Source organism: Mustelus asterias, chromosome 8 (assembly GCF_964213995.1).
Source record: "Mustelus asterias chromosome 8, sMusAst1.hap1.1, whole genome shotgun sequence".
In the NCBI taxonomy this organism is placed as follows: domain Eukaryota; kingdom Metazoa; phylum Chordata; class Chondrichthyes; order Carcharhiniformes; family Triakidae; genus Mustelus; species Mustelus asterias.
Genome location: NC_135808.1, coordinates 68894443 through 68921349, shown reverse-complemented (window position 1 = coordinate 68921349; position 26907 = coordinate 68894443). Strand labels below are relative to the sequence as shown.

The following is a 26907-nucleotide window of genomic DNA, read 5'->3' as shown; positions in this document are numbered from 1 at the left end:
CCACCTCCTCACACTTCCGGGGCATAAAGGTCAGTATAGCCTCCAGGGGAGGGGGGCATGGCCACAGATACCCCCATGGTGGAAGAGGTTTGGGGGGGGGGGGGGATTGATTTTTTTTAAAACCAGTGACTGGAGTGCCCTTTTTCTCAGTGAAGCAGGTTTCTGGCTCCAAGTGCCCTGCTTAGCCAGACTGACAGCGCACACCATGCCCACTCTTTTTTTTTGGGCAGTTAAAAGTCATAAAATCCGGAGAAGAAAATGGCCAAACAGTCTGTTGAGTTCCACGCCAATTTTCTCACCAGAACTGACACTGCCAATTCTCATAAGACTCTACCCAGGGTTAAATATGGTTATTGCAGCAACAATAAGGCAGAAGAGAAACAAAATATTACATTTTTGTACCCCCTCCCAGCCTGCCTCAGTATTGTACTGCCCCAATTATGGTCCAATATTCCTTGACCTCTTTTATTAACTTTCCAAATGTTCTTTGCTTTCTCTGAAACCTTTTCCTCTTGGCCCCACTCATGCTTCTCACAACTGCACCATCTGCAATAGTAGCCAATGTGTGTCACTATGTATTTCCATTTGCAAGGTGATGGAACATGAGCTGTCCAATTCAGGAGCTGTGAAAGAAATCTTGTTCAAATAAAGTTTCACAGCGTGGCCATGTGCTTTCTCTGGAGATCATCTTGGAAGTATTTGCTAGATTTAATCTACAAGCTTTATATTCGCAAAATACCAAACCTAAATTAGAAACTTACTCTAAACCATACTTATTTTTATTTTAAGAAATGGAATTAGAAAAATGCATAAAACTTTTTTAAAAAATTGTTCTTACGATCAGAAAACATTTCCTAGGGCATTAAACAGCACCGTTAAGAGAATTTCTAAACAGTTTGCTGAACAGGTTGCTGCAGCCTAACTTGTAAACCTGATGAATTTTATATGGTCAACTATGATGCCTTAACAATAATTCATGGCTACTAATGCACAATGACTGTTTCCTAAGGATCAGAACCATGGTGGAAAATTCCCTACGGAAGCAGCTACTGGAAAAAGGAAGTTTTGGTTATGGTTGAGTGGGAATACATTTTTGGTGACCATTTCCAAAATGGTATTCAATCCTCTGTCTCCAGCCCCACTCAATATGGAGAGATTTTGAGGTGGGTAATTTTCACTATTCATAGCAAAATTGTAAACATGCTTCCTTTAAAAATGTCCTCAGAAAATTCACCAAATATTATACAGCAGTGTTGTTTTTTTGTTTGACTGTTGTACCCGAAAGGAAAAATCAAAATTTGTTGATTTATCATTATCCCCTTCCATCTATCCAACCGATTTCTTCCTTCCATACATTACTGCCACTAACCTCCTCTACTTTCGTCATTTGCTTTGAATACTCTTCACTAAGTTGTTATTGTGAGAGTAAACTTTTTATGGGAAGCCAGAATATTGTGTAAACACAATTTAATTAAGGAAAAAATGGGCATATTTAGTTGCTTAAAGTCAGTTTACTATGCCTCACCTGTGTCATCATGCGCTGCTGTTAAGAAAAGTAACTGACAGTCAATACTTTGTCAATAGAGGCTGATTTGAAATTCAGTACCTGGCCAGGTTAAGTTAGCTGGATGCTAAAGGCACCTGGATAAGCTGGTGGCTTTCTAATTCAAGTGTTGACATTTTAATAATGTATTTCTTATCCTGGTGAACAAAGCCCATGTATTGGCAGTATTATTATTCAGGCCCAGTTGCCAATTAGAGTTCAAAATGATAACACTGCATCTCCTAGTCAGGTAGAAATGAGCCCAGTGTTTATTGCTGACAGATAATGTAACTAGTTATTGAACACAGAATGGTAAATGGAGGATTTGCTTTCAATCAGGTTTCTGATCAGTTATTTGGCGGTGGGAAGATGCAGAGTCAAGTCAGAAAAAGATACACAGGCTGATCTTGTATACCGTCTAAGAGTGCAAAAAACTAGGGAGATAGGATTCCTATGACATGGATGACACATATGACGCAGAGACCAAATCTTAGGAGAAAGGGAATCATTTCCTTAAGAGACCTTCTCCCCACAAAGAAAATGGAACCACTGAACTGTGTTTTTTCCCTCTATTAATCCTTTGTGATTTTCAGGAATATCAATAAAAATATACTTTTTTGTCGGATATCGTACAAAGGTTTTTACATTTATTACAAAAAATCATCTTCGACTATAAAAATATCAGGATGGCAGCTAATTGGCTTTCATTCTTTTAAACTTGCACAAAACTGTTTGTGAATTTTGAAGCTATAACTTCTTAAAAACAAGTTCTTCTTCCAATCTTTGTTATGTAGTTGTCAGTAAGAACAGTGACCATGATCTGTACGAATTAAGGCAGAAACATTAATGCTACCATTGCTAGTGGTATTGGAATGAAATGTTTAAGCAAAATATTACTCAGTACACTATCTGAAAATGCACATACCAGTCTTGTGGCAAAAGTTTAAGAGGTTGGTCAATCACTCGATAAGGCACTGTTACACTGATGGCAGTTCCTCCTGGTTGCACCTGGTCCTTCCGCCGTTGAATCAGGATTTCATTTTCCCTTTGACATCCCTGCTTTTTCTTCTCATCAGATGGGAAAAACCTGATTAAGGAACACAATATAAGTTTTCATAATACGTCATTGTATCAATACACTGGAAGGCAGAAGAATGAACTATTCTCTGTTAAAGTTAGCTCTTCAATACAGTTGTCAGATTGGAACAGTACTCTTGCCTCAGGATATTAGACTGTGTTTATCTGTCCATTCAAGTGAACGTTAAACAAATCCTATGGCAATACTTGAAGAGGAGCAACGGTATTTTCTGTGCTCTCCTCTAACCGACACTACAAAAATAGATTAAACTGGCCATTTATCTCATTTATTCTTTACGAGACCTTGCTGTGTGCAAAACAACAACTGCATTTACCTACAAAATAACATTGACTTACACTTCAAAATTAATTTGTCGGCAAGCTGATGTCTTGAGGATGTGAAAAGTGCTTTTGCTTTTCTTTCAGGGCAGTTTACCTAGCCAATTTTACATACTTTTATTTGTGACAAAAATGATTAAAAAGTAGATTTTGGAACCTAAAAAAATCAAGGTGCCTGGAAGCAAACACAATTTTGATATAAAGAAAAGTTAGAGGAAAAAAAATGGCAATGCAATATTTCTGCACCTATATCAATTTTGCATGCCTCTCTGTACTGAATTAGAATATGTACAGTTTTCTCCTATATGCTTCAGCCAAGTTAGTATGCACTGCACCATGTGAAAGTGTATTCCGCTAGGTGTGAACAGATTAAGAATTACTTAGCTTATGGTCATGTAACCACATTATATCAAGGTTTACTTTATTAAAACTCACATAGGTCAAATCTCTCTCACTTCCTTTTTAATGCTGTTTTTCTAATTAAGATAGAATAAATGGAGCTAAGGGCTTCCATTATTCCTTAATTTAAAACAAAGAAGCATTCCTGGTCTGCAACACGTAATATAACCAGTATTTAATAGGGTTTGTGCTCCTCAGAATATCTTATAAACCTATCAACAATCTCCATAAATCCATTGGTTTTTGTATCTTGTAATCTATTATTAGGATGCTTTCAATATTTGGTCAATTAGCACAAACAGCATGAGTATTGAACCTTCCACAGCACAATGTAACGCACATATCAATAAATAATGAGATCACTGTTGGGGGACTTTAGAAAACTTTTTTTTTAAAGTTGAATTTTAAATGTAAAGTATTACTTACTGATACCAAAATATACTTCTCATTAACTAGTAACAGCCAAAAAATTTGCAAAGATAAATTCTGTTACAATACTTGTTGCTTCAAAATCCAACACGCATCTGAAAGTGAGGGAGGGGTGAACAAGTAGAAGTAGGGGATTGCTTGTTCACGCAATGCCACCAATAGTAAAGACCTTGACTGAAGTACCACCTAAAGTGTAATGCTAGGTAGACAGGTTCAACAGGAACTTTGAAAAAAGCTGGCTAATGTGGACAGTAGTGGGTTCTTCTTGCTGCTGACTGGGCTAGACTTAACAAGAGCCAAGGTGCTGTGAACTTGCTTAAGAGGGTATGGAGTAGCCACAGCACCTTGATTATAATTAAGTAATTCGTCTTCTCAAAACCCTTGTGTGGCCAGTGGTAATGTATGGCTGTAAAAACTGGGCAATTAAGGAGAATGATGTGGTTCGAATAAGAGCATTTGAAATGAAATGACTCAGACAGATATTACGTGCGTCATGGATGGCTAAGCAGACAAATAAGTGGGTGCTCAAGAAAGTTGGACTTAAGAGAAACCTGCTTGAGGCAGCGAAATCAAGAAAGCTCATATATTTTGGAAGAATGCTGTGAACAGGAGGGGAGTGTGTGCAAAGAGGTAATGCAAGGCAAAAACATCAGAAAGATGTACACTGTAAGACCCATGATGGCACAGATGGATAATATCAGAATGCGGATTGTCTGTGGGCCAGGCCGTGGGGAATAGAAATCATTGGAAAAACCATCAGAAAGATGGATGAAGATTAAGACAAGACTTGTTGCTACTCTTCATTTAGGCACATGCCATAGGAGCCAGAATGTTTCCTTCTTGGTGCACACTCTGGTAAAATTATCTAATGTAGCATTTACTGAATAGATCGGTTGTACACCACTAACGCATGCACAGGAAAGCAGTTTTGCTTCCTGCAAGAAGCAAATCATATTTAGTGCTCAAGGATGTGGAAAAGAGATGGTAATTTCTTCAAAACATAACTAAGATTCTGCGTGTTACAAATCCTGCGAAGGCTTAATGCTAAACATGAGAACTCAAATCAGCTGCATTTCTAGGCAAAGCACTGAAGATATGGAGTAAATTATAGATTGATGGAAGAAGCAATTCCATTGGTTTTTAATAGGGGGATAAATACTCATATAGGGGTGGCACACTGGTTAACACTGCTGCCTCACAGTGCAAGGGACCTGGGTTCAATTCCGGCCTTGTATCACTGTGTGGAGTTTGCACATTCTCCCCCTGTCAGTACTTGTTGCTTCAAAATACATCATTCTCCTTAATGTATCCTCCGGGTGCTCCAATTTCCTCCCACAGTCCAAACATTTACAGGTTGTTGATTGCCCATGCAAAACATTGCCCCTTGGTGTCAGGGGGACCAGCAGGGTAAATACATGGGGTTACGGGGATAGGGTGGAATTGTTGTCGATGCAGGCTCGATGGCCTCCTTCATGCACTATAGGGATTCTATGATTCTATGAAGTCCTAAATTGCACCGAATGAAGATAATGTGAAGAAACATTAATTAGTTTTCCATCATTCTGAAAATAAGAATACAAAGAACACACTTCCATAAACACTGTGGCATCTCCATTTGTCACAATCTTCACAAGTGAGACCAAAGGCATTTAATTAGGATAAATCTGAGGCTATGAAATTTGCACTCACTAGGAATTAGATAAATACTGCTTAACCTCACCTTACTTAGACAGCATTAAAGGCATTGGAGCATTCATTACATTTTTCAGTCCATTTTGTAGGCTCAAAAGTTGTGAGGGCCTGGAAGTTCAGCTGCTATTAGCAATGCAAGTGGGACGGGGTTCTTTTAGCACGTGCAGAGGCTTGCACAGGCACCAACAGTTGAAGCCACTTCATTCTTGTGTTTTATTTGTGGGCTTTTTAAAAAATTATTTCACAGGGTGGGCGTCAACTGGCTAGGCTAGCATCGATTTTCCCACCCCAATTGCCTTCCAGAAAGTGGTGGTGAGCTGCCTTCTTGAACTGCTGCAGATCATGATGTGTAGCTTTAGCTTAGTTAGGGAGCTCCAGGATCTTGACCCAGTGACAATGCAGGAATGGCGATATAGTTACCGGTCAGAATGATCTGTGGCTTGGAAGGGAATTGCAGGTGGTGTTGCTCCCATGCATCTGCTGCCCTTATCCTTCAGCGTGGCAGAGGTTGTGGATTTAGAATCAAAGGAATGGCTCCGAACAAAGCAGTTTCTCCTTTATTTTGCTCAGAAGGACTTACGTGCAGTTTCCGTGAATCTCCGAGTTCTCTGTCCTTTTGCAGATTGTTGAAACATTTTGCATCAGCTGCCAAAAATCGGTTTTGCTTAGTGTTTCCTTGAAACTGTCGTAGGCCTTTAAAGCCATGCAAGAAGATACTTGTTCACAAATAGAGAGCATCCACACAGAGGTGTACAGATTAGAATTGGGCTGACCGTGGAAACTTGGCCCAAATCCTCTGTCGAGTGGCAGAGTTGGTTTGCCACTCTGCTCCTAGTTATGTTTTTAAAAAATTCATTCGTGGGACATGGGCGTCGCTGGCTGGTCAGCATTTATTGCCCATCCCTAGTTGCCCTTGAGAAGGTGGTGGTGAGCTGCCTTCTTTAATCGCTGCAGTCCATGTGCTGTGGGTTGACCCACAATGCCGTTAGGGAGGGAATTCCAGGATTTTGACCCAGCGACCGCGAAGGAATGGTGATATATTTCCAAGTCAGGGTGGTGAGTGGCTTGGAGGGGAACTTGCAGGTGATGGTGTTCCCATTTATCTGCTGCCCTTGTTCTTTTAGATGCAAGTGGCCGTGTGTTTGGAAGGTGCTATCTAAGAATCTTTGGTGAATTGCTGCAGTGAAGTGAAGTGGTGAAGTGCCCCTTGTATAAACTGTTGGGGGGGGGGGGTTGCTGAAAGACGTGTTCTGTTAGGGTTTTGAAGGGTGGTCAGTTGTCTGAGAGAGGGGGGCAGGTAAGGGGCTCAGTAATATAGTTACTCAGAAGTTAGAAGTGGTAATTCTTCAAACTTTTTCTGGGTAACTAATACTATAAAGACAGTCAGAACCTTCCTAAGTTAGTGATTTGTTCCAGATGGTTGCCATTGCAGGGCAATTGCTCAACAGAACTTTGAACTTCTCGGACAATTGTCGTGCAATCCCTACTTAGGGACATCATGTGGTGGGAGGTCCTCCAGCACTTCTTTGATGTATCCCCCCCAGGTACAATGCCATTGCGCCTAGACATTATGAACCTTGGATTGGGGTCAGCTACTTCCTTTCAGACAGGCACAAATTAAATCCACCAGACTGGCAAATCCAAGCCTGAGTCCATCTGAAGTGTTATTCCACTATTGCAAATTAAAGTGAGAGAACGAGCGAGCGAGAGAACGAGCGAGCGAGAGAACGAGCGAGAGAGCGATCTTGCAAGCCTAGCTCTACACATTCACTGGACTCTGTCTCTGCCAATCAACTCTGAAACCCCAGAGCAAAATCCAAATAAACAAAAATGCATTAACTCAGATTAAAACAAACACATCCCTAGTTAAAATCAATTATTAGTCTACCTTCCCAGCACGTGAGCTGCCTGGTGCAGAAAAATCAGCACCGTGTAAAACAGAGCTAAATTTTAAACATGCCACTCTCAAATAACACATGAATACATTTCTTCAAGGCATAGTATCATCACATAACCTACTGATAGCTACAATATATATGATTATAACACAGAATTTTGGAAAGACATTTTGGCCAGTTGAATTTGTGCTACACAATTGCTACAAGTACACTGGTGGTTTAACAGGTAATAGGGAAGGCAAATAAAAGCTTGGCCTTTATTTCAAAGGGAATAGAGCATATAAAAGGAAAATAAGGCCAAATCTGGAATACTACAAACAGTTCTTGTCCACTCATCCAGGATATACAAGCATTGGTGCAAATCCCTAGGTTGATCCCAGGTACGGAGAGATTTTCTTATGAGGAGAGCTTGAGTAGGTTGGACCTGTACTCACTGGAGTTTAGAAGAATGAGGCAACCTTATTGAGACATATAGGATTCTCAGTGGGCTTGACGGGGTAGATGTTGAGAAGTTGTTCCCCTTGTGAGAGGCTAGGACTTGACGGTATAATCTCAGAGCAAAGGGAAGACAGAAATGAGGAGAAATTTCTTCGCTTAGAGGATAGTGAATCTGTGGAATTCTTTACTGTAGAGAACTATAGAGGCTGGGTCATTAACTATGTTCAAGGCTGAGATAGACAGGTTTTTAATCAGTAAGGGAATCAAGGATTATGGGGATAAGGTAGGAAAGTGGAGTTGAGGATTATCATATCAGGTCAGTCATGATCTCATTGAACGGCAGAGCAGACCCAAGGAGCCAAATGGCCTACTTCCGCTCCCAAGTCTTATGGTCTGTAGTACATCATCCTTTTCTGCCATTCAAATTTGGTAAATCCCAAAACATCAAAATTAATTCACATGTGCTATTCATAAAAAATGTGACAATGTTTCCACTTTTCTTTGTTACATTCAAGGTGATATTGCAAAGTCCAGCAGAAAAATAAATCAATTCCACATGGAACAACTATTTCCACAGCATGGTAAAAAGGGGAGACTTCTGGGGAGGAAATTAAGAATATAAGGGAGACAGTAAACAAGACACAACTGCACCCAGAAGATGCCACTGTCTTTCAATCTGTTGACATGCCTAGCGATCCAGTATACAAACCAAGTGCACGCCATTTACTTAGTAAAGTATTTGTTTCTAATCTCCAGTTGCATATCGATCAGCAGCTATTAGATAAAGCTTAACACATAATTCTACAAATTTCGCCATTGCTTTCCTATCTACACTATTCCCAAACCTATGGCCAACTATATAGAATTAAAAATAAGAACATTTTAAATCTTTTGCATTTGTATCAAGCCATATAACTAAAAATCAAGGCTAACTCAATGGCTTACTGTTGAATCAGTATTATATTCAGACTGCTGTTGTTTATAGAACGTTTCATTTTCCTTGACAAGATTTTCCAGGTGGTGGGCAGCCTCTGTACCGAGAAGCAACGTAAAGAATCCAACAGTGTGATAGTAGCACAATGAGACTAAACACTAAAGGAGCTGCATGTAGACGTGGGGCCTTTTAATTGAAGGGGTGCTGCAATATCTATACCAGGCATATCACAGCAGTTAGGTGCATTTATTCTGCGGCTTTATAGATTGCTATTTAATATTTTAAACTTTAAATAAATATGTGTAATTATTTTTAATTGCAAATTATTTCCATAAATTAAGTTATATTACTCCAGATTTCAACAAGATCACTTTTTAATTCAAGAATGGATTTGATTGCAGTTTTAAGTTACACAGTAGAATTGCCAACCTGCATTCAAAAGCATTGCAGATATGGGATTTGCTCAATTAAGTTCTTTAAATAAGATTGTTGCAAGCTGCGTCACTGAATATACTGTAATCTCTACATCATGATGCAAAGGCATTGACAGACTCCATGACTGGCATGCAATGGGGCTTTCGTGCTCCAAGCATTCATCAGTGCCATATCTATGAGACATCTGTCCTGATTATTGCAGTCCTTGACTGCATCTCAATGTTATGCCACCCATATATTCGAATAAATAATAGGGCTGCAGGGAAATTTTCACTAGAAAAGGAACAAAATGAAAAGTCCACTGTTACACCTGTACCCACTTTGAACACTGTGCTACAATTGTTATATCTTCCTTTAATCATCCTCCTACACTCAGCTACTTAGCTGAAAAGGTTAAGTTGTCTGTATCAGCTCTGTGCATGCACATTCTACACTGCCCTTGACTGATCAGGGTGCTAAAGTAGCAAGTAGTCATACCCTGTAACCCCCCACAAAAAAACATGCTGTAATTTGATGCTATGTCTTATGACCTGTTAACAACTCACCATCTGACATACTGCTATAAAAGGTGATCCGAAACTTGCAAAACATATGCTAATTTTCAAATCTGCCTGTTCAAACGAAGTTTTATTTACTATTGTCACAAGTAGGCTGACATTAACACTGCAATGAAGTTACTGTGAAAATCCCCCTCGGCGCCACACTCTGGCGGCTGTTCGGGTACACTGAGGGAGAATTTAGCATGGCTAATGCACTTAACCAGCATGTCTTTCGGACTGTGGGAGGAAACCGGAGCACCCAGAGGAAACCCACGCAAACATGGGAAGAATATGCAGACTCTGCGCAGACTGTGTACCAAACTGGGAATCGAACTCGGGTTCCTGGCGCTGTGAGGTAGCGGTGTTAACTACTGTGCTACCCATTTTATTTTATTACATATGTTAGCATAATTTAAGACTCACTGATCAATGTTTAAAGATAAACATATCTCGTTTAGGAAGAGTGAATCCTTCCTATAACAATTTCTAAGAATCACAGCATTTAGATAAATTGCACTTTTTGGCTCAAGTACAGTGAGACTGTATAAATAGTTTGACAACATTTCTTTTCTAATGCACACACAAGCCTCAAAATCATTAAATACATATTGCACTGTCAACTGTTTTTATATTTATAAAATTTATTGTTCACTCATTCTCTGGGGAGAGTTTTAATATAGCATTGTGTGCAGGAAAAGACAACTCACTAAGGTGTCTAGGATTGGCTGTCAAAGTACGTGTGGCAAAGAGGGTAAAGTTAAATTAAAAGTTGTACACTAGATGATGGTCAAGGCTTTTCATGTAATTTGGGTTAATTCTGAATGAAAATAGCAGCATGTATGACATATATATATATAATCTCATCTCAAAAAACATTAAATCAGTTATCTAAGTTAATAATAACGCCTTTTATTTACAAAAATCAAAAGTTCAAAATACCAACTAGTCTGAAATGAGGAATATTGGAAAATTAATTTCACACATTTGATATTGCACCAGTAGCAACATTTTAAAAAGTACTTTTCAGATTTTATTCAAAAAAATTGAAATCCTTGTCACTTGCAATGTTCTTAAATCCTTTACTAAGTCACAGAGCAGTGGTTATACTGATTTGAGAAATCTCATGATATTTACACTGACTGCTCTGTAATATTAAACATCTACAGGTGGTTAGATTATCACAATTAGAATACAAATGTAAAACATCAACTGAAGCAAAATATAGGAGTAAAATCACAGCCATGACACTACCACACAGGGTGTTTGGCCCTATCAGCATGTGTTGATGTTCATCCTCCACGAGTAAATGTACAAGTGAACAGGATGAAATGGTGGGTCAAATATAAACCTGCCATTTCAAAGCTGCATTTATGGTAAATGGAAATATTGGAGATAACGTTTTTGGACCTCTTTCGATCATTCACACTTGAAAATCATGTTTTGTTATAAATGTACACACTTAACAGTTGTTCTGTCCGTTCTTTGGACTATACAACTTCAAACACTGCTTTGCAACATAGGAGACAATTGCTGTGCAAGAGAAAAAGGTTGAATTTTAAAACAGGGAAAATTTTGTAGTGCAAACTGTTATCAGATTTTTGAAGTGATCTGGCTGTAAATTCCTGTAGAATCTTGGGGGAAGAGGAAAACAATATGCCAGACATTTACTGCTACCCAATGATCCTTGCTCAGGGAGTGCGAATCAGGTTCAGATATGATGCGCTCCCTTGTCCAGCACTCCTGCAATTTAATAGCCTGGCAACAATCATTGTCAAGACTCACGGGAATAAATGTCCCTTGGATGAGGCATCTTTGGGTGCACAGTGCCTGCGCAATCATAATGCAGCCTTCAGGATAGGAGATGAGTGGAAAAAAGCAGTGAGAAAAGAAACATCTTCCAAGGAACTGTGGTACATTTTCAAAGTCATGAGCAGCTTATTAAAGAAATGAACAAGAATTTTGAATGGTAAAATGCTCAACAAATATATGGCCATTATAAACATTTAATATTACAGAGCAGTCAGTGTAAACATCTTGAAATTTCGCAAATCAGTATAATTACTGCTCTGTGACTTAATCCATTACATATATTGCAAAGGATATAAAAATGTTGCAGGTGACAAGAATTTTATTTTTGAATAAAATCTCAAAAGCACTTTTTTAACTGTTGCTACTGGTACAATATCAAATGTGTGAAATTAATTTTTCAATATTCCTCATTTCAGAATGCCAAAATTTTGATATTTTGAACTTTTGATTTTGTAAAGACGCATTATTGTGCAGTCTTGGTTATCTCTGTTCCGTTTATCCAGATTTTCCATTATCCACAACACTATACAGAGTCAGACAGTGAGCTCAAGGCTGCCTGCAATTCTCTGCTGCTTTTTGAATTTAGAGTTAATGTTGAACTCAAGTCACACTGCAAAATTTATCCCCAGCAACTAATGTTTGCTTGTGGGTATCTCTGACCTTAACAATTTACTCATTCCTTGTCTAAGGATCTTTGGCTTGTTCTTGTAAAGGCACCATATGGCACTGGATTATTCTTAATTTATTTACAGCATCCAGAGAAGATCCTTTCAAATGGGCCAGTAGGAGTAAGAGGATCCAAATTCAGGTTTAATTTTTTTCAAATGTTCAGAAACATTTTTCCATATTATTTATTGATGAAAATAAAAAGCACCCAACCCCCATTACGGCAGATTATCATGGTTCCAATCCATTTTTATGTCCTTTATTTTCAGTTATATACTTTGAAGCAACATACTAAAAGAAGCTAACAGATGGAGCCAGTATGAAGTGAGAGACACCACTGTGTTACTCATACTTTACAACTCAAAAAAATGCAGTGAGGTATAAGTACTTCATAACTAAGGACATGCAATTTTTAAAATCCTTTCAAAATGTATATTGTAGTTTATCAATAATAAAGACTTATTAATATCGAACATTTCAAAATGTCAAAAGAAAAATTACTTTTAAAATAAATTATCACCTCATAACCGTTCATACTTGGATTGTTTTTCGCATGTGCCTTAAGGGTATTGCATATACTGCACACCAACAAAAACAAGTCACCCAACATCCTCCTTAAAAAGAAACTAAACAGTTTTCTTTGTGGGATTTCAGTTGCCATTTTTCCTGTTAGGCTACAAAATAATCAGTCTATCTTTAAATATTGTTTCCTCTACATTCAAACACCCAACTGCTCTGTTGTGGTAGGCACATAAAATGTACCAAATATACATGTTGCATTTGGTGAACAGGAAACTAAGTTCACAGGTATCAAATCAATATCAAAACCATAAACTATTCCATAGAGTCATAGAATAATAGAATCTTACAGTGCAGAAGGAGGCCATTCGGCTTATCAAGTCTGCATCAACCACAATCCCACCCAGGCTCTATCTCCACGCATTTCCCCCTGAACACTAAGCGGCAATTTAGCATGGCCAATCGACCCAACCCACACATCTTTGGACCTTGTTCTGTAGCTGTCGACATTAAAAATCCTACAGGGCATTGGGACAGAGCCCTGGGTTTAGTAAACAGGTATTCCATCTCTTTCTGCACCAGGTGTAAGTGCTTCATATGAAACGAACCTGGGTGGTCTTGAACTTTCTAATTGGTCATAGACCAAATCTCAGCCTGAATGAGAAAGGTTGCAAGAAAGGAAAAAAAATAAAAATTTAATGCTGATACAGTAAAGCTCAGGACACTGACAGTGTAGAGTGTGTTACCTGCATCGAATCTATATTCTCAGCAAATTCAGTTCTGTCTGGTGTTTATACCAAGTTCCCAGAACTTTAAGTTTCATTTCCTTAGCATTCCTCATCATAACATATCTCTCCCATTTTAAGAAGAGGCAAAAGACCATTTGGGAGCAGAAAAGGTTATCATAATGACCAACTTTCCCCTCGTTATTGGTTTTGGCTTCCTTTCTCTGCCAGATGGTTGAACTGATGCTTGAAGCTCATGATGCTAAAGAATCCCAAAGCAGATCCTGAACACCTCTGTTCTGCGGGGAAATGCTCTAGTACATTAAAGCGTAGGGCCATCAGAACACGAGTTAAAGATTTTAAAAATTTCATAAAATGAGGTGGTTGAAAAGAATTGCCACCCCTTGTACTTCAATGCTGAAGCAAATCTTTGCAGTTCCAGCAACCAAGCAGTTGCATAGACGATAGTTACCATTTAAATTCAAGCTATCTACATTTCACATGCTGAACATTATTTCTCAGTCTCGAGAACTAAGGCAGTAAAATGGAGAATAATTTACTATGACTCATTGTGTATTAACATTCCGACAGATGCTAAATTACTTCAGTTTAAGAGTGCTAAAAAAAACAAAGCATTTAAGCTCTTTGAAATATTACACAGGTAACTAAATTTGGCATGCAAGTCACCCAAAAGATCAGCGGCAGTTCAAAACTGTTATGGCAAAAAACACTCATGGGGAAAGAAAACTTGTATTTTTTTAATAAACTTAAACACACACACACACATCCCTTCCTTATTGTTGTAAAGTAGCTATTTGCCAAGGGGTTTCATTTGTTTAGCTTTAACAGGTTTCGCATACTCAGTCTATCTGTAATGCAAGCTTAATCTGCATGCAGTGCAATAACTGTCAAAACATCATAGAGCAAGAAATTTAGTCTTAGGCCATCTGCCTGAGAACATGTCAGTCTTCACTCCAAACTGAATATTCAAAACACTTGTAAAACTGCCTTCCCTTGTCTACTGTGCTTCTCAGAACATTTAACAAAAACTGGACAGATTTACAACATTGGATGAAAGCTACCATCTATATTTTCATAGAATCCCTACAGTGCAGAAGGAGGTCATTTGAACCATCAAGTCTGCACAGAGCATCTTACCCAGGCACTATCCCCGTAACCCCACATATTTACTCTGCTAATCCCATAAACTACACACCTTGGGACACTAAGAGGCAATTTAGCATGGTCAATCTACCAAAACTGCACACCTTTGGACTGTGGGAGGAAACCGGAGCAACCAGAAGAAACCCAGGGGGAGCAGACATGGGGAGAACATGCAAACTCCTTACAGACATCACCCAAGACTGGAATCAAATGCAGGTCCCTGGCACTATGAGGTAGCAGTGCTAACCATTGTGCCACCATTTTAAAAAAATTATATATGTATATAATAAATATTTTATTATGAATGAAAAACAAGCTCCCTTCAGAGAATCGTTAGCAGGAGCCAAAGGGTGTTTATCCAAGTAAAGTGCACTTCTTCAGATGAGAATGACTAGTTACTTCACTATGATTACAGATGGCATTTGACAGCTTGCTATTGCTTGAAGTAGGATTAGCTATACAGTAATCATCAACATGGTGTACAACCAATTTATTGCAGGACTGAATGTCATCACGAATGAAGTATCACAACTCATGGTTTAACACCTTCCATAAATGCTTTTGGGATCAATTACTTACATCTTGAAGTTGCATGAGAGACATTATGCAGTTACTACATACCATGTGGGAATCTTGTTGAGCTGATTTATGTTGAATTGGGCCCCAGTAATGTTTATTATCAAACCTAGGTAAGCACTTATGGACCAATAAATGTGACTCCAATGATCACTGGCAAGAGGCAACAAATGAGTCTCTTTCTGAAAATGGGAAACACAATCTGAAGACATGGTCCAGAACAGGGTTTTACGTACAGCAAAATGGTAGGGTTGATGGAGTGGGGAAAAAAAACCTACATGTTCATCCAGGAGTTTCTGTGAATGAAATGGGATTTCCTGTGGGTGGCAATAACTTCCTGTAGAAATTGAACAAATGAAAATCTTTCAAGTTTTCAGAAAGAATCATGCTGTGGCTCTTACATAATACAAGTCTGATTAATAATGTAAAAACATTATTTGTGTCCCAATTACTATACTACTCTGTAGTAATAATCCAGAGCATTTGTTACTTCAATCCTAATGTGCAATTCTCACTGAAGCTTCAAAGGAATGAGTCACAGATTGTGTCTCGATGCTGCTGAGTAAATGAGCTCAACAATTCTCCTAAATTAAGTTTTGTGCTAAATACTAGATGTTTCAACTACAAAGGGAATGATCCTCGGGCGGCACGGTAGCAGAGTGGTTAGCACTACTGCTTCACAGCTCCAGGGACCTGGGTTCGATTCCCGGCTTGGGTCACTGTCTGTGGAGTTTGCACATTCTCCTCGTGTCTGCGTGGGTTTCCTCCGGGTGCTCCTGTTTCCTCCCACAGTCCAAAGATGTGCTAAAATTGCCCTTAGTGTCCTGGGATGCGTAGGTTAGAGGGATTAGTGGGTAAATATGTAGGGATATGGGGGTAGGGCTTGGGTGGGATTTTGGTCGGTGCAGACTCGATGGGCCGAATGGCCTCTTTCTGTGCTGTATGGTTTCTACTAGTTCAAAGATTGTTGAGGTGTGGATCTGCAACATGGCCTTCAATTAGCAACATCGCAATGTAAAGCATATTTTGTGTCAAAAAAATCAAATTTAATATAATTCGTGACATGCCTGCCAAGCAAGCCAAGAAATATTGCTACCTGAAAGTCACTCCTGTATTTTGTCAGTTGGGTGAAGCCATGGAGCTATCCCTATTTGCAAACAACATTTTAAAATGAAATCCTGTGTATTTAACCAATGACTTGCTGTTCCTATGTGCATAAAAAACGTACACTTTGCTTCAAATCCCAACCTTGGTTACTAATACATTTTTCAAAATTTAAGCACACTGCTTTTGAAATCTTTAGTTATCCTTCCGAATTTAGGTTAGGGCACCCTGCCATAGTTATCTTTCTGAATTTAGGTTAGCCCCCCCCTCCCGTAAGTGTTAGATTAATAATTTGACTTATACAACCAGGCATTACGATATTTTGTGATATAACGGATTCTGACCAGGAGGCAAAGCAATCTAATTTTTAAAAAAGTTTTACAGATTTAACATTTTGCATATTGGGTATTAATTTTTAAAGTGCATTCCCACATAAACAAGGTGATATTTCCTTTGCACAGAAATATTTTGTCTAGATGCCTGAACTTTTAACATTCAAAAAAAAAAGTACTCAACGTTTGTAACTTATAGTCTCCTGGTCATTCAGTTCACGTGCCGCAGCGAAAAACCGCACCGACCTCCTCAGAAGACAAACATGGGACACGGTGGAAAGAGTACCCTTTGTTGTCCAGTACTTCCCCGGAGCGGAGAAGCTACGGCATCTCCTCTGGAGCCTTCAGCATGTCATTGATGAAGACGAACATCTCGCCAAGGCCATCCCCACACCCCCACTTCTTGCCTTCAAACAACCGCACAACCTCAAACAGACCATTGTCCACAGCAAACTACCCAGCCTTCAGGAGAACAGTGACCACGACACCACACAACCCTGCCACAGCAACCTCTGCAAGACGCGCCGGATCATCGACATGGATGCCATCATCTCATGTGAGAACACCAGCTACCGGGTACACGGTACCTACTCTTGCAACTCGGCCAACGTTGTCTACCTGATACACTGCAGGAAAGGATGTCCCGAGGCATGAAACATTGGGGAAACCATGCAGACGCTACGACAATGGATGAATGAACACCGCTCGACAATCACCAGGCAAGACTGTTCTCTTCCTGTGGGGGAGCACTTCAGCGGTCACGGGCATTCAGCCTCTGATCTTCGGGTAAGCGTTCTCCAAGGCGGCCTTCATGACACACGACAACGCAGTCGCTGAGCAGAAACTGATAACCAAGTTCCACACACATGAGGATGGCCTAAACCGGGATCTTGGGTTTATGTCACACTATCAGTAACCCCCACAGCTTGCCTTCTGGACTTGCAGAATCTCAGTGGCTGTCCTGTCTGGAGACAATACACATCTGTTTACCCTGTGCTTAATGCTCCCTCCACTCACATTGTCTGTATCTTTAAGACCTGGTTGGCTGTAGAGATTCGCATTCTAATCAGTATTCTGTAACTTGATTTTGTGTCTCTGTGCCCTGTTTGAGAGCAGATTTCCACTCCATCTGATGAAGGAGCAGCGCTGTGAAAGCTAATGGCATTTGCTACCAAATAAACCTGTTGGACTTTAACCTGGTGTTGTTAAAACTCTTACTTAATTAACTCAGCACAGGCCAGGGATTGAATGTTCCTCGGCTGCAATGCTCAACTTTACACACCAAAATATTAGGGTAAATTAAACAGGAAAAAAATTGTAAGGTCATGAAACTTAACATCACACAAGTTTAACTAACTCTTTTCAGAACCTTACTTAGATTCCAAAATCCGGGCACCATCAGATCTTCTCCAACTTTCAATGATTTATGTTAATGATAAAATGTGCAGTAATTCTACAGGAAATATATTAGAAGACAAATCACTGGAGTATCACACTCTCTGGAACGAAACAAAAATCTCTGCAGCAGTGGATGACCTGCTAAAGAGTAGAGAAAAATCAGACGAAAGGGGGCAGCATGGTGGCTAGCACTGCTGCCTCAGCGCCAGGGACCCTGGTTCAATTTCGGCCTTGGGTGACTGTCTGTATGGAGTTTTCAAATTTGACTTGATTTGTCAGATGTATTATTATAGTGAAAAGTATTGTTTCTTTCGCGCTATACAGACAAAGCATACCGTACATAGAGAAGGAAAAAAGAGTGTGCAGAATGTAGTGTTACAGTCATAGCTAGGTTGTAGAGAAAGATCAACTTAATACGAGGTCGGCCCATTCAGAAGTCTGATGGCAGCAAGGAAGAAGCTGTTCTTAAGTCAGTCGGTATGTGTCCTCAGACTTTTGTATCTTTTACCCGATGAAAGAAGGTGGAAGACAGTTTGCGTGGGGTCCTTGATAATGCTTATTGCATTCTCCATGTCTGTGTGGATTTCCTCTGGGTGTACTGGTTTCCTCCCACCATCCAAAGACATACAAGTTACATAGATTGGCCTTGATATATTGCCCCTTAGTCTTCCAAGATATGTAGGTTAGGGGAATTAGTGGGGTAAATACGTAGGGTTATAGGGATATGGGATGGGTGGGATGCCCTGTCGGAGAATCGGTGCAGACTTAATGGGCCCAACGGCCTCCTCTACACTACAGTGATTCTATGAACCTGGTCTTCTTCAGTTAGGTACTGAGGGGCAAGAATCTTGCCAAACAAATGGTGATTCAACCCATCATCTCTGTGCTTCAAAGGAGCTATCCAATTAGTCCACTCCCCTGCCTGTTCCCAATAGAAATGCATGCATTTTTTCTCCCTTTAAATAGCCAATTACATTTTTGAGAGTTGCCACTGAATCTGCTTCCACCATTCTTCCAAGTAGTGCATTCTAGGTTGCAACAATTTGATTTGTAAAAAAATACTTATTTCTCCTTTGGTTGTTTTGTCAATTAGCTTAAACCTGCGTCCTCTAATTATGGACTCTCCTGACAATATTTACTCTCAAAATCCTACGCTGCTCAAACCACAAGAAAGATCTTTACAATGAAAGAAAATAGGAAAATATATGTAGCATCTGTGGAGCGAGAAACAGATTTAATCTTTTGAGTCTGTATGACTTCTTTAGAGCCAGAGAGAGGGAGGAATGTGATTGATTTTATATGTTTTAGGAGGGAGTGGGGCAAAAGAGAAGGTCAGAGACCAGTGAACAGGTTCAGTATAGCATGCTTTCTGGTTGTCCAAGTAATAAACCGTTGTCTCTGTACCATAAAACAAAATTGAAGAACAGTGCATTTCACTCAAGTATATGGCTGATTTTCCACAACAAAATAATCTTATCGCTCAATAGCAACTTAATTTATTAACACCTTAAAGGTAGTAAAATGTTCCAAGCTCACTCGGGGTCAAATAAGGCACTAAGATAAGATTGTGAACAGATCAGTTTTAGCCTCTGCTGTTAGAGATAGGGATGGAGTCTGGGGCTAGAGAACAGAGTTTGCGTTGGGGACCAAAGAAAATGACATCAGTCTTCCCAATATTCAGTTGGAGCAAATTTCTGCCCATCCAGTACTGGATGTTGGAGTCGTACTCTGATGATATCTCCACTATCGAGAAATTAAGAGAGGTGGTGTTGAGTTGGAACCTGACAGTTTTTGGAAGATGCACTGAGAAATAGGGTGGAACCAAGGATAGATTCTTTGGAGACACCAGAGATATTGGTGCAGGAGTAGGAAGAGATGCAGGTGATTCTCCACACTTCAAGTACAGAATGAATTACAAATGATGCAAAATACATTTATATTTAAAATAGGACAGTTTATCATACCTTAAAATGTAAGGTATGACAGTTATACTGGGTAGATTCAGTAGGTAAAATGATTAATAGATCAACAAGGTGAAACTCAGAGACATTTATCAGTATTTTGAAGGTGCATTGCCTAGAGCTATCCAAAAACCTTTTTCTCTAGTGGATGTACGAGCTGAGGAAATCTACCTGTTAAATACTTCCTTTGTAGTGCAATTGATTTTAAATAATCAATTTTTTATAGCAGAAATTAATTCAAAGACACAGTTTATGTATGAATGTCCTTCATCTCCCATCTTCACCCTTTTTAATTCCTGATAAATCATTGCCAAAGCTTTCTTATTTCGAGCATGGGTCAGTGAAGAAATCAGATCTCATTTCATAAAAAGTAGCCAACAATGCTATAAAGGCTTTAAAACAACACAACTTTTTAAATATTCCTTGACCAATCAATATACTAGTAAAACTCTTTGGAGAAATCTCGAAGCACTATAATTTTTGGGGGGACGTGGGGTAGTGTGTTACACCACTTTACAAATCACAGTGAACATAGAACATAGAACAGTACAGCACAGAACAGGCCCTTCGGCCCACGATGTTGTGCCGAGCTTTATCTGAAACCAAGATCAAGCTATCCCACTCCCTATCATCCTGGTGTGCTCCATGTGCCTATCCAATAACCGCTTAAATGTTCCTAAAGTGTCTGACTCCACTATCACTGCAGGCAGTCCATTCCACACCCCAACCACTCTCTGCGTAAAGAACCTACCTCTGATATCCTTCCTGTATCTCCCACCACAAACCCTATAGTTATGCCCTCTTGTAATAGCTCCATCCACCCGAGGAAATAGTCTTTGAACTTTCACTCTATCTATCCCCTTCATCATTTTATAAACCTCTATTAAGTCTCCCCTCAGCCTCCTCCGCTCCAGAGAGAACAGCCCTAGCTCCCTCAACCTTTCCTCATAAGACCTACCCTCCAAACCAGGCAGCATCCTGGTAAATCTCCTCTGCACTCTTTCCAGCGCTTCCACATCCTTCTTATAGTGAGGTGACCAGAACTGCACACAATACTCCAAATGTGGTCTCACCAAGGTCCTGTACAGTTGCAGCATAATCCCATGGCTCTTAAACTCCAACCCCCTGTTAATAAAAGCTAACACACTATAGGCCTTCTTCACAGCTCTATCCACTTGAGTGGCAACCTTTAGAGATCTGTGGATATGAACCCCAAGATCTCTCTGTTCCTCCACAGTCTTCAGAACCCTACCTTTGACCCTGTAATCCACATTTAAATTAGTCCTACCAAAATGAATCACCTCACATTTATCAGGGTTAAACTCCATTTGCCATTTTTCAGCCCAGTTTTGCATCCTATCTATGTCTCTTTGTAGCCTACAACAGCCCTCCACCTCATCCACTACTCCACCAATCTTGGTGTCATCAGCAAATTTACTGATCCACCCTTCAGCCCCCTCCTCTAAGTCATTAATAAAAATCACAAAGAGCAGAGGACCAAGCACTGATCCCTCCGCTAGCAACCTGCCTCCAATCCGAAAATTTTCCATCCACTACCACCCTCTGTCTTCGATCAGACAGCCAGTTACCTATCCAATCGGCCAACTTTCCCTCTATCCCACACCTCCTCACTTTCATCATAAGCCGACCATGGGGGACCTTATCAAACGCCTTACTAAAATCCATGTATATGACATCAACTGCCCTACCATCATCAACACACTTGGTTACCTCCTCATAAAATTCTATCAAATTTGTGAGGCACGACTTGCCCTTCACAAATCCGTGCTGACTATCCCGGATTAATCCGCATCTTTCTAAATGGTCGTAAATCCCATCTCTAAGGACCTTTTCCATCAATTTACCAACCACCGAAGTAAGACTATCCGGTCTATAATTACCAGGGTCATTTCTATTCCCTTTCTTAAACAGAGGAACAACATTCGCCATTCTCCAGTCCTCTGGCACCATCCCCGTGGACAGCGAGGACCCAAAGATCAAAGCCAAAGGCTCTGCAATCTCATCCCTTGCCTCCCAAAGAATCCGAGGATACATGTCATCAGGCCCAGGGGACTTATCGACCTTCAGTTTATTCAAAACTGCCAGGACATCCTCCCTCCGAACATCTATTTCCTCCAGCCTATTAGCCTGTAACACCTTCTCTTCCTCAAAAACATGGCCCCTCTCCTTGGTGAACACTGAAGAAAAGTATTCATTCATCACCTCGCCTATCTCTACTGACTCCATACACAAGTTCCCACTACTGTCCTTGACCGGCCCCAATCTCACCCTGGTCATTCTTTTATTCCTCACATAAGAGTAAAAAGCCTTGGGGTTTTCCTTGATCCGACCCGCCAAGGACTTCTCGTGTCCCCTCCTAGCTCTCCTAAGCCCCTTTTTCAGCTCATTCCTTGCTAACTTGTAACCCTCAATCGAGCCATCTGAACCTTGTTTCGTCATCCCTACATAAGCTTCCCTCTTCCTTTTCACAAGACATTCCACCTCTTTCATGAACCATGGTTCCCTCACTCGGCCATTTCCTCCCTGCCTGACAGGGACATACCGATCAAGGACATCCAGTATTTGTTCCTTGAAAAAGTTCCACTTTTCATTAGTTCCTTTCTCTGACAGTTTCTGTTCCCAACTTATGCCCCCTAATTCTTGCCTAATCGCATCATAATTACCTCTCCCCCAATTGTAAACCTTGCCCTGCTGTACGGCCCTATCCCTCTCCATTGCAATAACAAAAGACACCGAATTGTGGTCACTATCTCCAAAGTGCTCTCCCACAACCAAATCTAACACTTGGCCCGGTTCATTTCCCAGTACCAAATCCAATCTGGCCTCACCTCTTGTCGGCCTATCCACATATTGTGTCAGGAAACCCTCCTGCACACACTGCACAAAAACTGCCCCATCCGAACTATTTGACCTACAAAGGTTCCAATCAATATTTGGAAAGTTAAAGTCCCCCATGACAACTACCCTGTGACCCCCACACATATCCATAATCTGCTTAGCAATTTCTTCCTCCACATCTCTATTACTATTTGGGGGCCTATAGTAAACTCCTAACAACGTGACCGCTCCTTTCCTATTTCTAACCTCAGCCCATATTACCTCAGTGTGCAGATCCCCCTCGAAGTGCCTTTCTGCAGCCGTTAAACTATCCTTGATTAACAATGCCACTCCTCCACCTCTTTTACCAGCTTCCCTACACTTAGTGAAACATCTATACCCCGGAACGTCCAACAACCATTCCTGTCCTTGTTCTACCCACGTCTCCGTAATGGCCACAACATCGTAGTCCCAAGTACCAATCCACGCCCCAAGTTCATCTACCTTGTTCCGGATGCTCCTTGCATTGAAGTAGACACACTTCAACCCACCTTCCTGTCTACCGGTACCCACCCTTGACCCTGATACCTTCCCCAATACCTCACCACCCTCACTGACTTCTGGACTACAACTCCTTTAAGCACTTGCATTTGTCCCTTAATGGCAGTGTCAAATTTACAGACAGTTTAGCACTCGGGAGAAGCAAAGTTAAGCTCCCTTTAATCTTTTTGATATCATGGGTTTGAAGTCCAGATACAAGAATACCTCTAATGCTTTAACAATTTTTAAAATTTTCACAGCTTCCTTTTGATTTCCCTTAATGGAATAAACAATTCTACATAACTGGGGGCAGATTTGTGCTATGGTCCTATCAACTTAAGTGGAGTGATTAGAGCTGGCAGCCACTTCCATTGAATCAGGTATGGTTCAACTTAAGTTTAAATCTCTGAAAGAACAGTGTACAGTGTATATTGACACTTTACCTAACTATCTATATAAATGATATAACAACTGAAACCAGTTAATGCAAACCTTTCACTGAAGTATTGACTGAAATAGTTTCCACAACATAACATTAAATAAATACCACCATTAAATGAGAAGTGAAACTGCTCCAAAGATAATAAAAACTGCCTTTTAAGTATTTTCAATTAGTGACAATATTGCACGACACACATGTGATCAATTGGCTACAAACAGACTATTTAAATAGGATGCCCTGGGGTTCTTGAAAAAGTCAAAAGTCTATAAGTAAAAGTAAGATTGAAGGGAAACACATCAATCGTCACCCATACTATATTTTGATGTTAGTAAAAGCCAAAATAAACATAGGATGTCAATTAGGGAATTTTATGATTCCAACAGAGAGGAGCAAAGCAAAAAAAAAAATTCTGACTGACTCTCTGATTGAAGAAATTACCAGACAAATGTTTCACCTTTTGGAACATTAACACGAATCAGAATCAATGCAAAGTAAGCATGAATTGACAGGCAAATCATGGTTAGTATTAAAACATTAAACATGGATCAGCAGATGCAAGGACTTCCACTAAGGCATTAGGCAGAGCACTCAGCCTGTATGGCCCCAGTTTCAGCCACACAGTCCTTCCAAGCAGAATTGCAGTCCCTTTCCTTCAAGGATTTAGCTGATACTCTGCAAACACAGCTTCCCCATAAGGCACACTTCCTTCCAGAATCTCAATACTCAATTCCCATCAGTTGTGGCAACTTGGATCCACCAGAACCACCTTTAACTCTGCACGGTCTGACTGATTCTGGGCAATTAGTCTCTTAGAAGTGAAAGAAACAGCAGTAGTTGTGCTAAACATGCATTCTGAACACTCAGGGACCCAGTCTCTGACACACCTTGTTGTCTGCATCTTCTCTTTCCTGCTCTTCATTTCATGTTGTGCAACACATGGGGCCCTATTTCACCATTGCCTCGCGCCCGTTTCCAGACACGAGAACGTGGTAAAGTCGGGTGAGAGGTCATTAACGCCATCCACACCCGCGCAGATTGCCACTTTACCGAAACCCGGGAATGGCAGCGATTCGATTTGCGCCCAAAACAGGCACAACGACGATTTGAATGCATTTAAATTGAATTAACGAACTGCTCAGCATTTCCCCCTTTACCACGGCGGGGGGGGGGGGGTCAGATCATTCTCTGGTTGGGGGGGGGTGGAGAAGAGGGGAGTGAGGTTGGATCGTTGTCTGGTTGGCGAGGGGGGAGAGAGAGGCGGGTCAGGTGTTCCTCTGGAGGGGAGGGGGAGTGAGGCCAGACCATTCTCTTTGAGAGGAGGGGGGGGGGGGGGGGGGGGGGAGAGTGAGTGAGGCCAGATCGCCGTCTGGGGGTGGGGGGGGGGGGGGGGGGGGGGGGGCAGGTAAGATGCATCTTTGGGGGAGGCAGGTAAGATGCATCTTTGGGGGGGGGGGAGCAGGTAAGATGCATCTTTGGGGGTGGGGGCGCGAGTGAGGGATCGTTGTCTCGGGGGGGCGGGGGCAGGTAAGATGCATCTTTGGGGGGTGGGGGCGCGAGTGAGGGATCGTTGTCTTGGAGGGGGCGGGGGCAGGTAAGATGCATCTTTGGGGGGTGGGGGCGCGAGTGAGGGATCGTTGTCTTGGGGGGCGGGGGCAGGTAAGATGCATCTTTGGGGGGTGGGGGCGCGAGTGAGGGATCGTTGTCTTGGGGGGGCGGGGGCAGGTAAGATGCATCTTTGGGGGGTGGGTGGGGGGGGAGAGGGGAGGCGATCGCTCACTGGTGGGGTGGGGGGAGGGCAGATGGATCTCTGGTGGGGGGGCAGGGGGGGTCCGCTGCCACTCTGCGGTGATCGGTGGGGGAGGGGAGGGGGGGACAGGGGTGGCAATGGGTTTGGGTAGGGGGGTGGATAAGGGTGACAGTGATGTGTGTGGGTAGTGGGGGGGTGGATAAAGGGGACAGTGATGTGTGTGGATAGTGGGGGAGGGTGAATAAGGGGGACAGTGATGTGTGTGGGTAGTGGGGGAGGGTGGATGAGGGGGACAGTGATGTGTGTGCGCGCACCCCCACTCCCGCTTGTCGCTCCCGGGCCGCTTTCTCCGCTTTCTGCGGTCCGGGAGCGATCTGACATGGGCACGCTTTTTCAAATTTTTTTCTAACTGCACATGCGCAGTTCAGAGCTCCGATTGTTCCAGCCGCGCTAAGCCCCGCCCACAGCACGAATGGGACTGGAGATGGCTGAGTGCGTATGGGGGCGCCTGAAAGCAGATTTCTAAGTCGGATCTGCATTACGCCCAGATTCGGCACTTAGAATGAAAATGGTAAAATAAAGCCCTTGGTCTCCGTAATTTATCATCTTAACTCCCCTTCCTATTGGTAGTGCTTCCAAAGTCATCGGGTCACATGGACTATCTGTATTTCCCTCGTATCCCGAAAAAACTGATTTCTTTACAAATCATTTAAATTCTTAACACTCCCTTTCAAACATTTAAAAAAGATTCCTGACAAGAATAAGATTCTATATTTAACCTGAACAGCCATGGAGAATTTGGAATACAGCTTCTCATGGTTAATGTCCTTGACACAATATACTGTGCTTCCAGTAAGGATAATGTGATTGGTTTGAACTCACCCCGCCTCCCACCCACACAGGCATGAAGCAGAAAGAGGGCATGGCAATGGGGGGCGGGGGGGGGGAATCCATGCGATGGAACATTTACTCACTGATTCAGAAGGCTCACATAAGGCCTGACCTCACAGCTAAACACGGGCAGAAGTACTCAGGGAGCCCAAGACAGGTTTTTCGAAAGGGGTACCTTTTTGGCCATGTGGAGTAGGGGCGTTGCCTCAAGCCCTAGCTTTGTCTCTCCTGATCAGTCATAGGGTCTTTCCTGAAACACCCCTCCTGTAATATTGTGTCCCCCTGGGCTTCCTACTCATTTACTGCTCTGACCCAGTGGCCTGGCCAGTTTAAAATCAGGAAATGGCCTGGAATCCATCCGACCTACAACCGGAATACGCCCAGAGCTAAAATTAATCGCAATGAACCATGCCCAAGGTAATCTCAAGTGGATGCTCATTCCTGAGAAGGACTATGCAAGACAAACCATTCG

General features: G+C 41.4%; 1 protein-coding gene across 1 annotated transcript in view; it reads right to left on the bottom strand.

The window, feature by feature from the left end:
* cdc73 (cell division cycle 73, Paf1/RNA polymerase II complex component, homolog (S. cerevisiae)) overlaps positions 1-26907 on the bottom strand; it is a 333544-nt gene that overhangs the window by 21704 nt on the left and 284933 nt on the right. The window contains exon 14 of the mRNA XM_078218135.1: positions 2469-2630. Coding sequence (XP_078074261.1) covers positions 2469-2630 — 162 coding nt within the window. The remainder of the gene's footprint in view (positions 1-2468; positions 2631-26907) is intronic.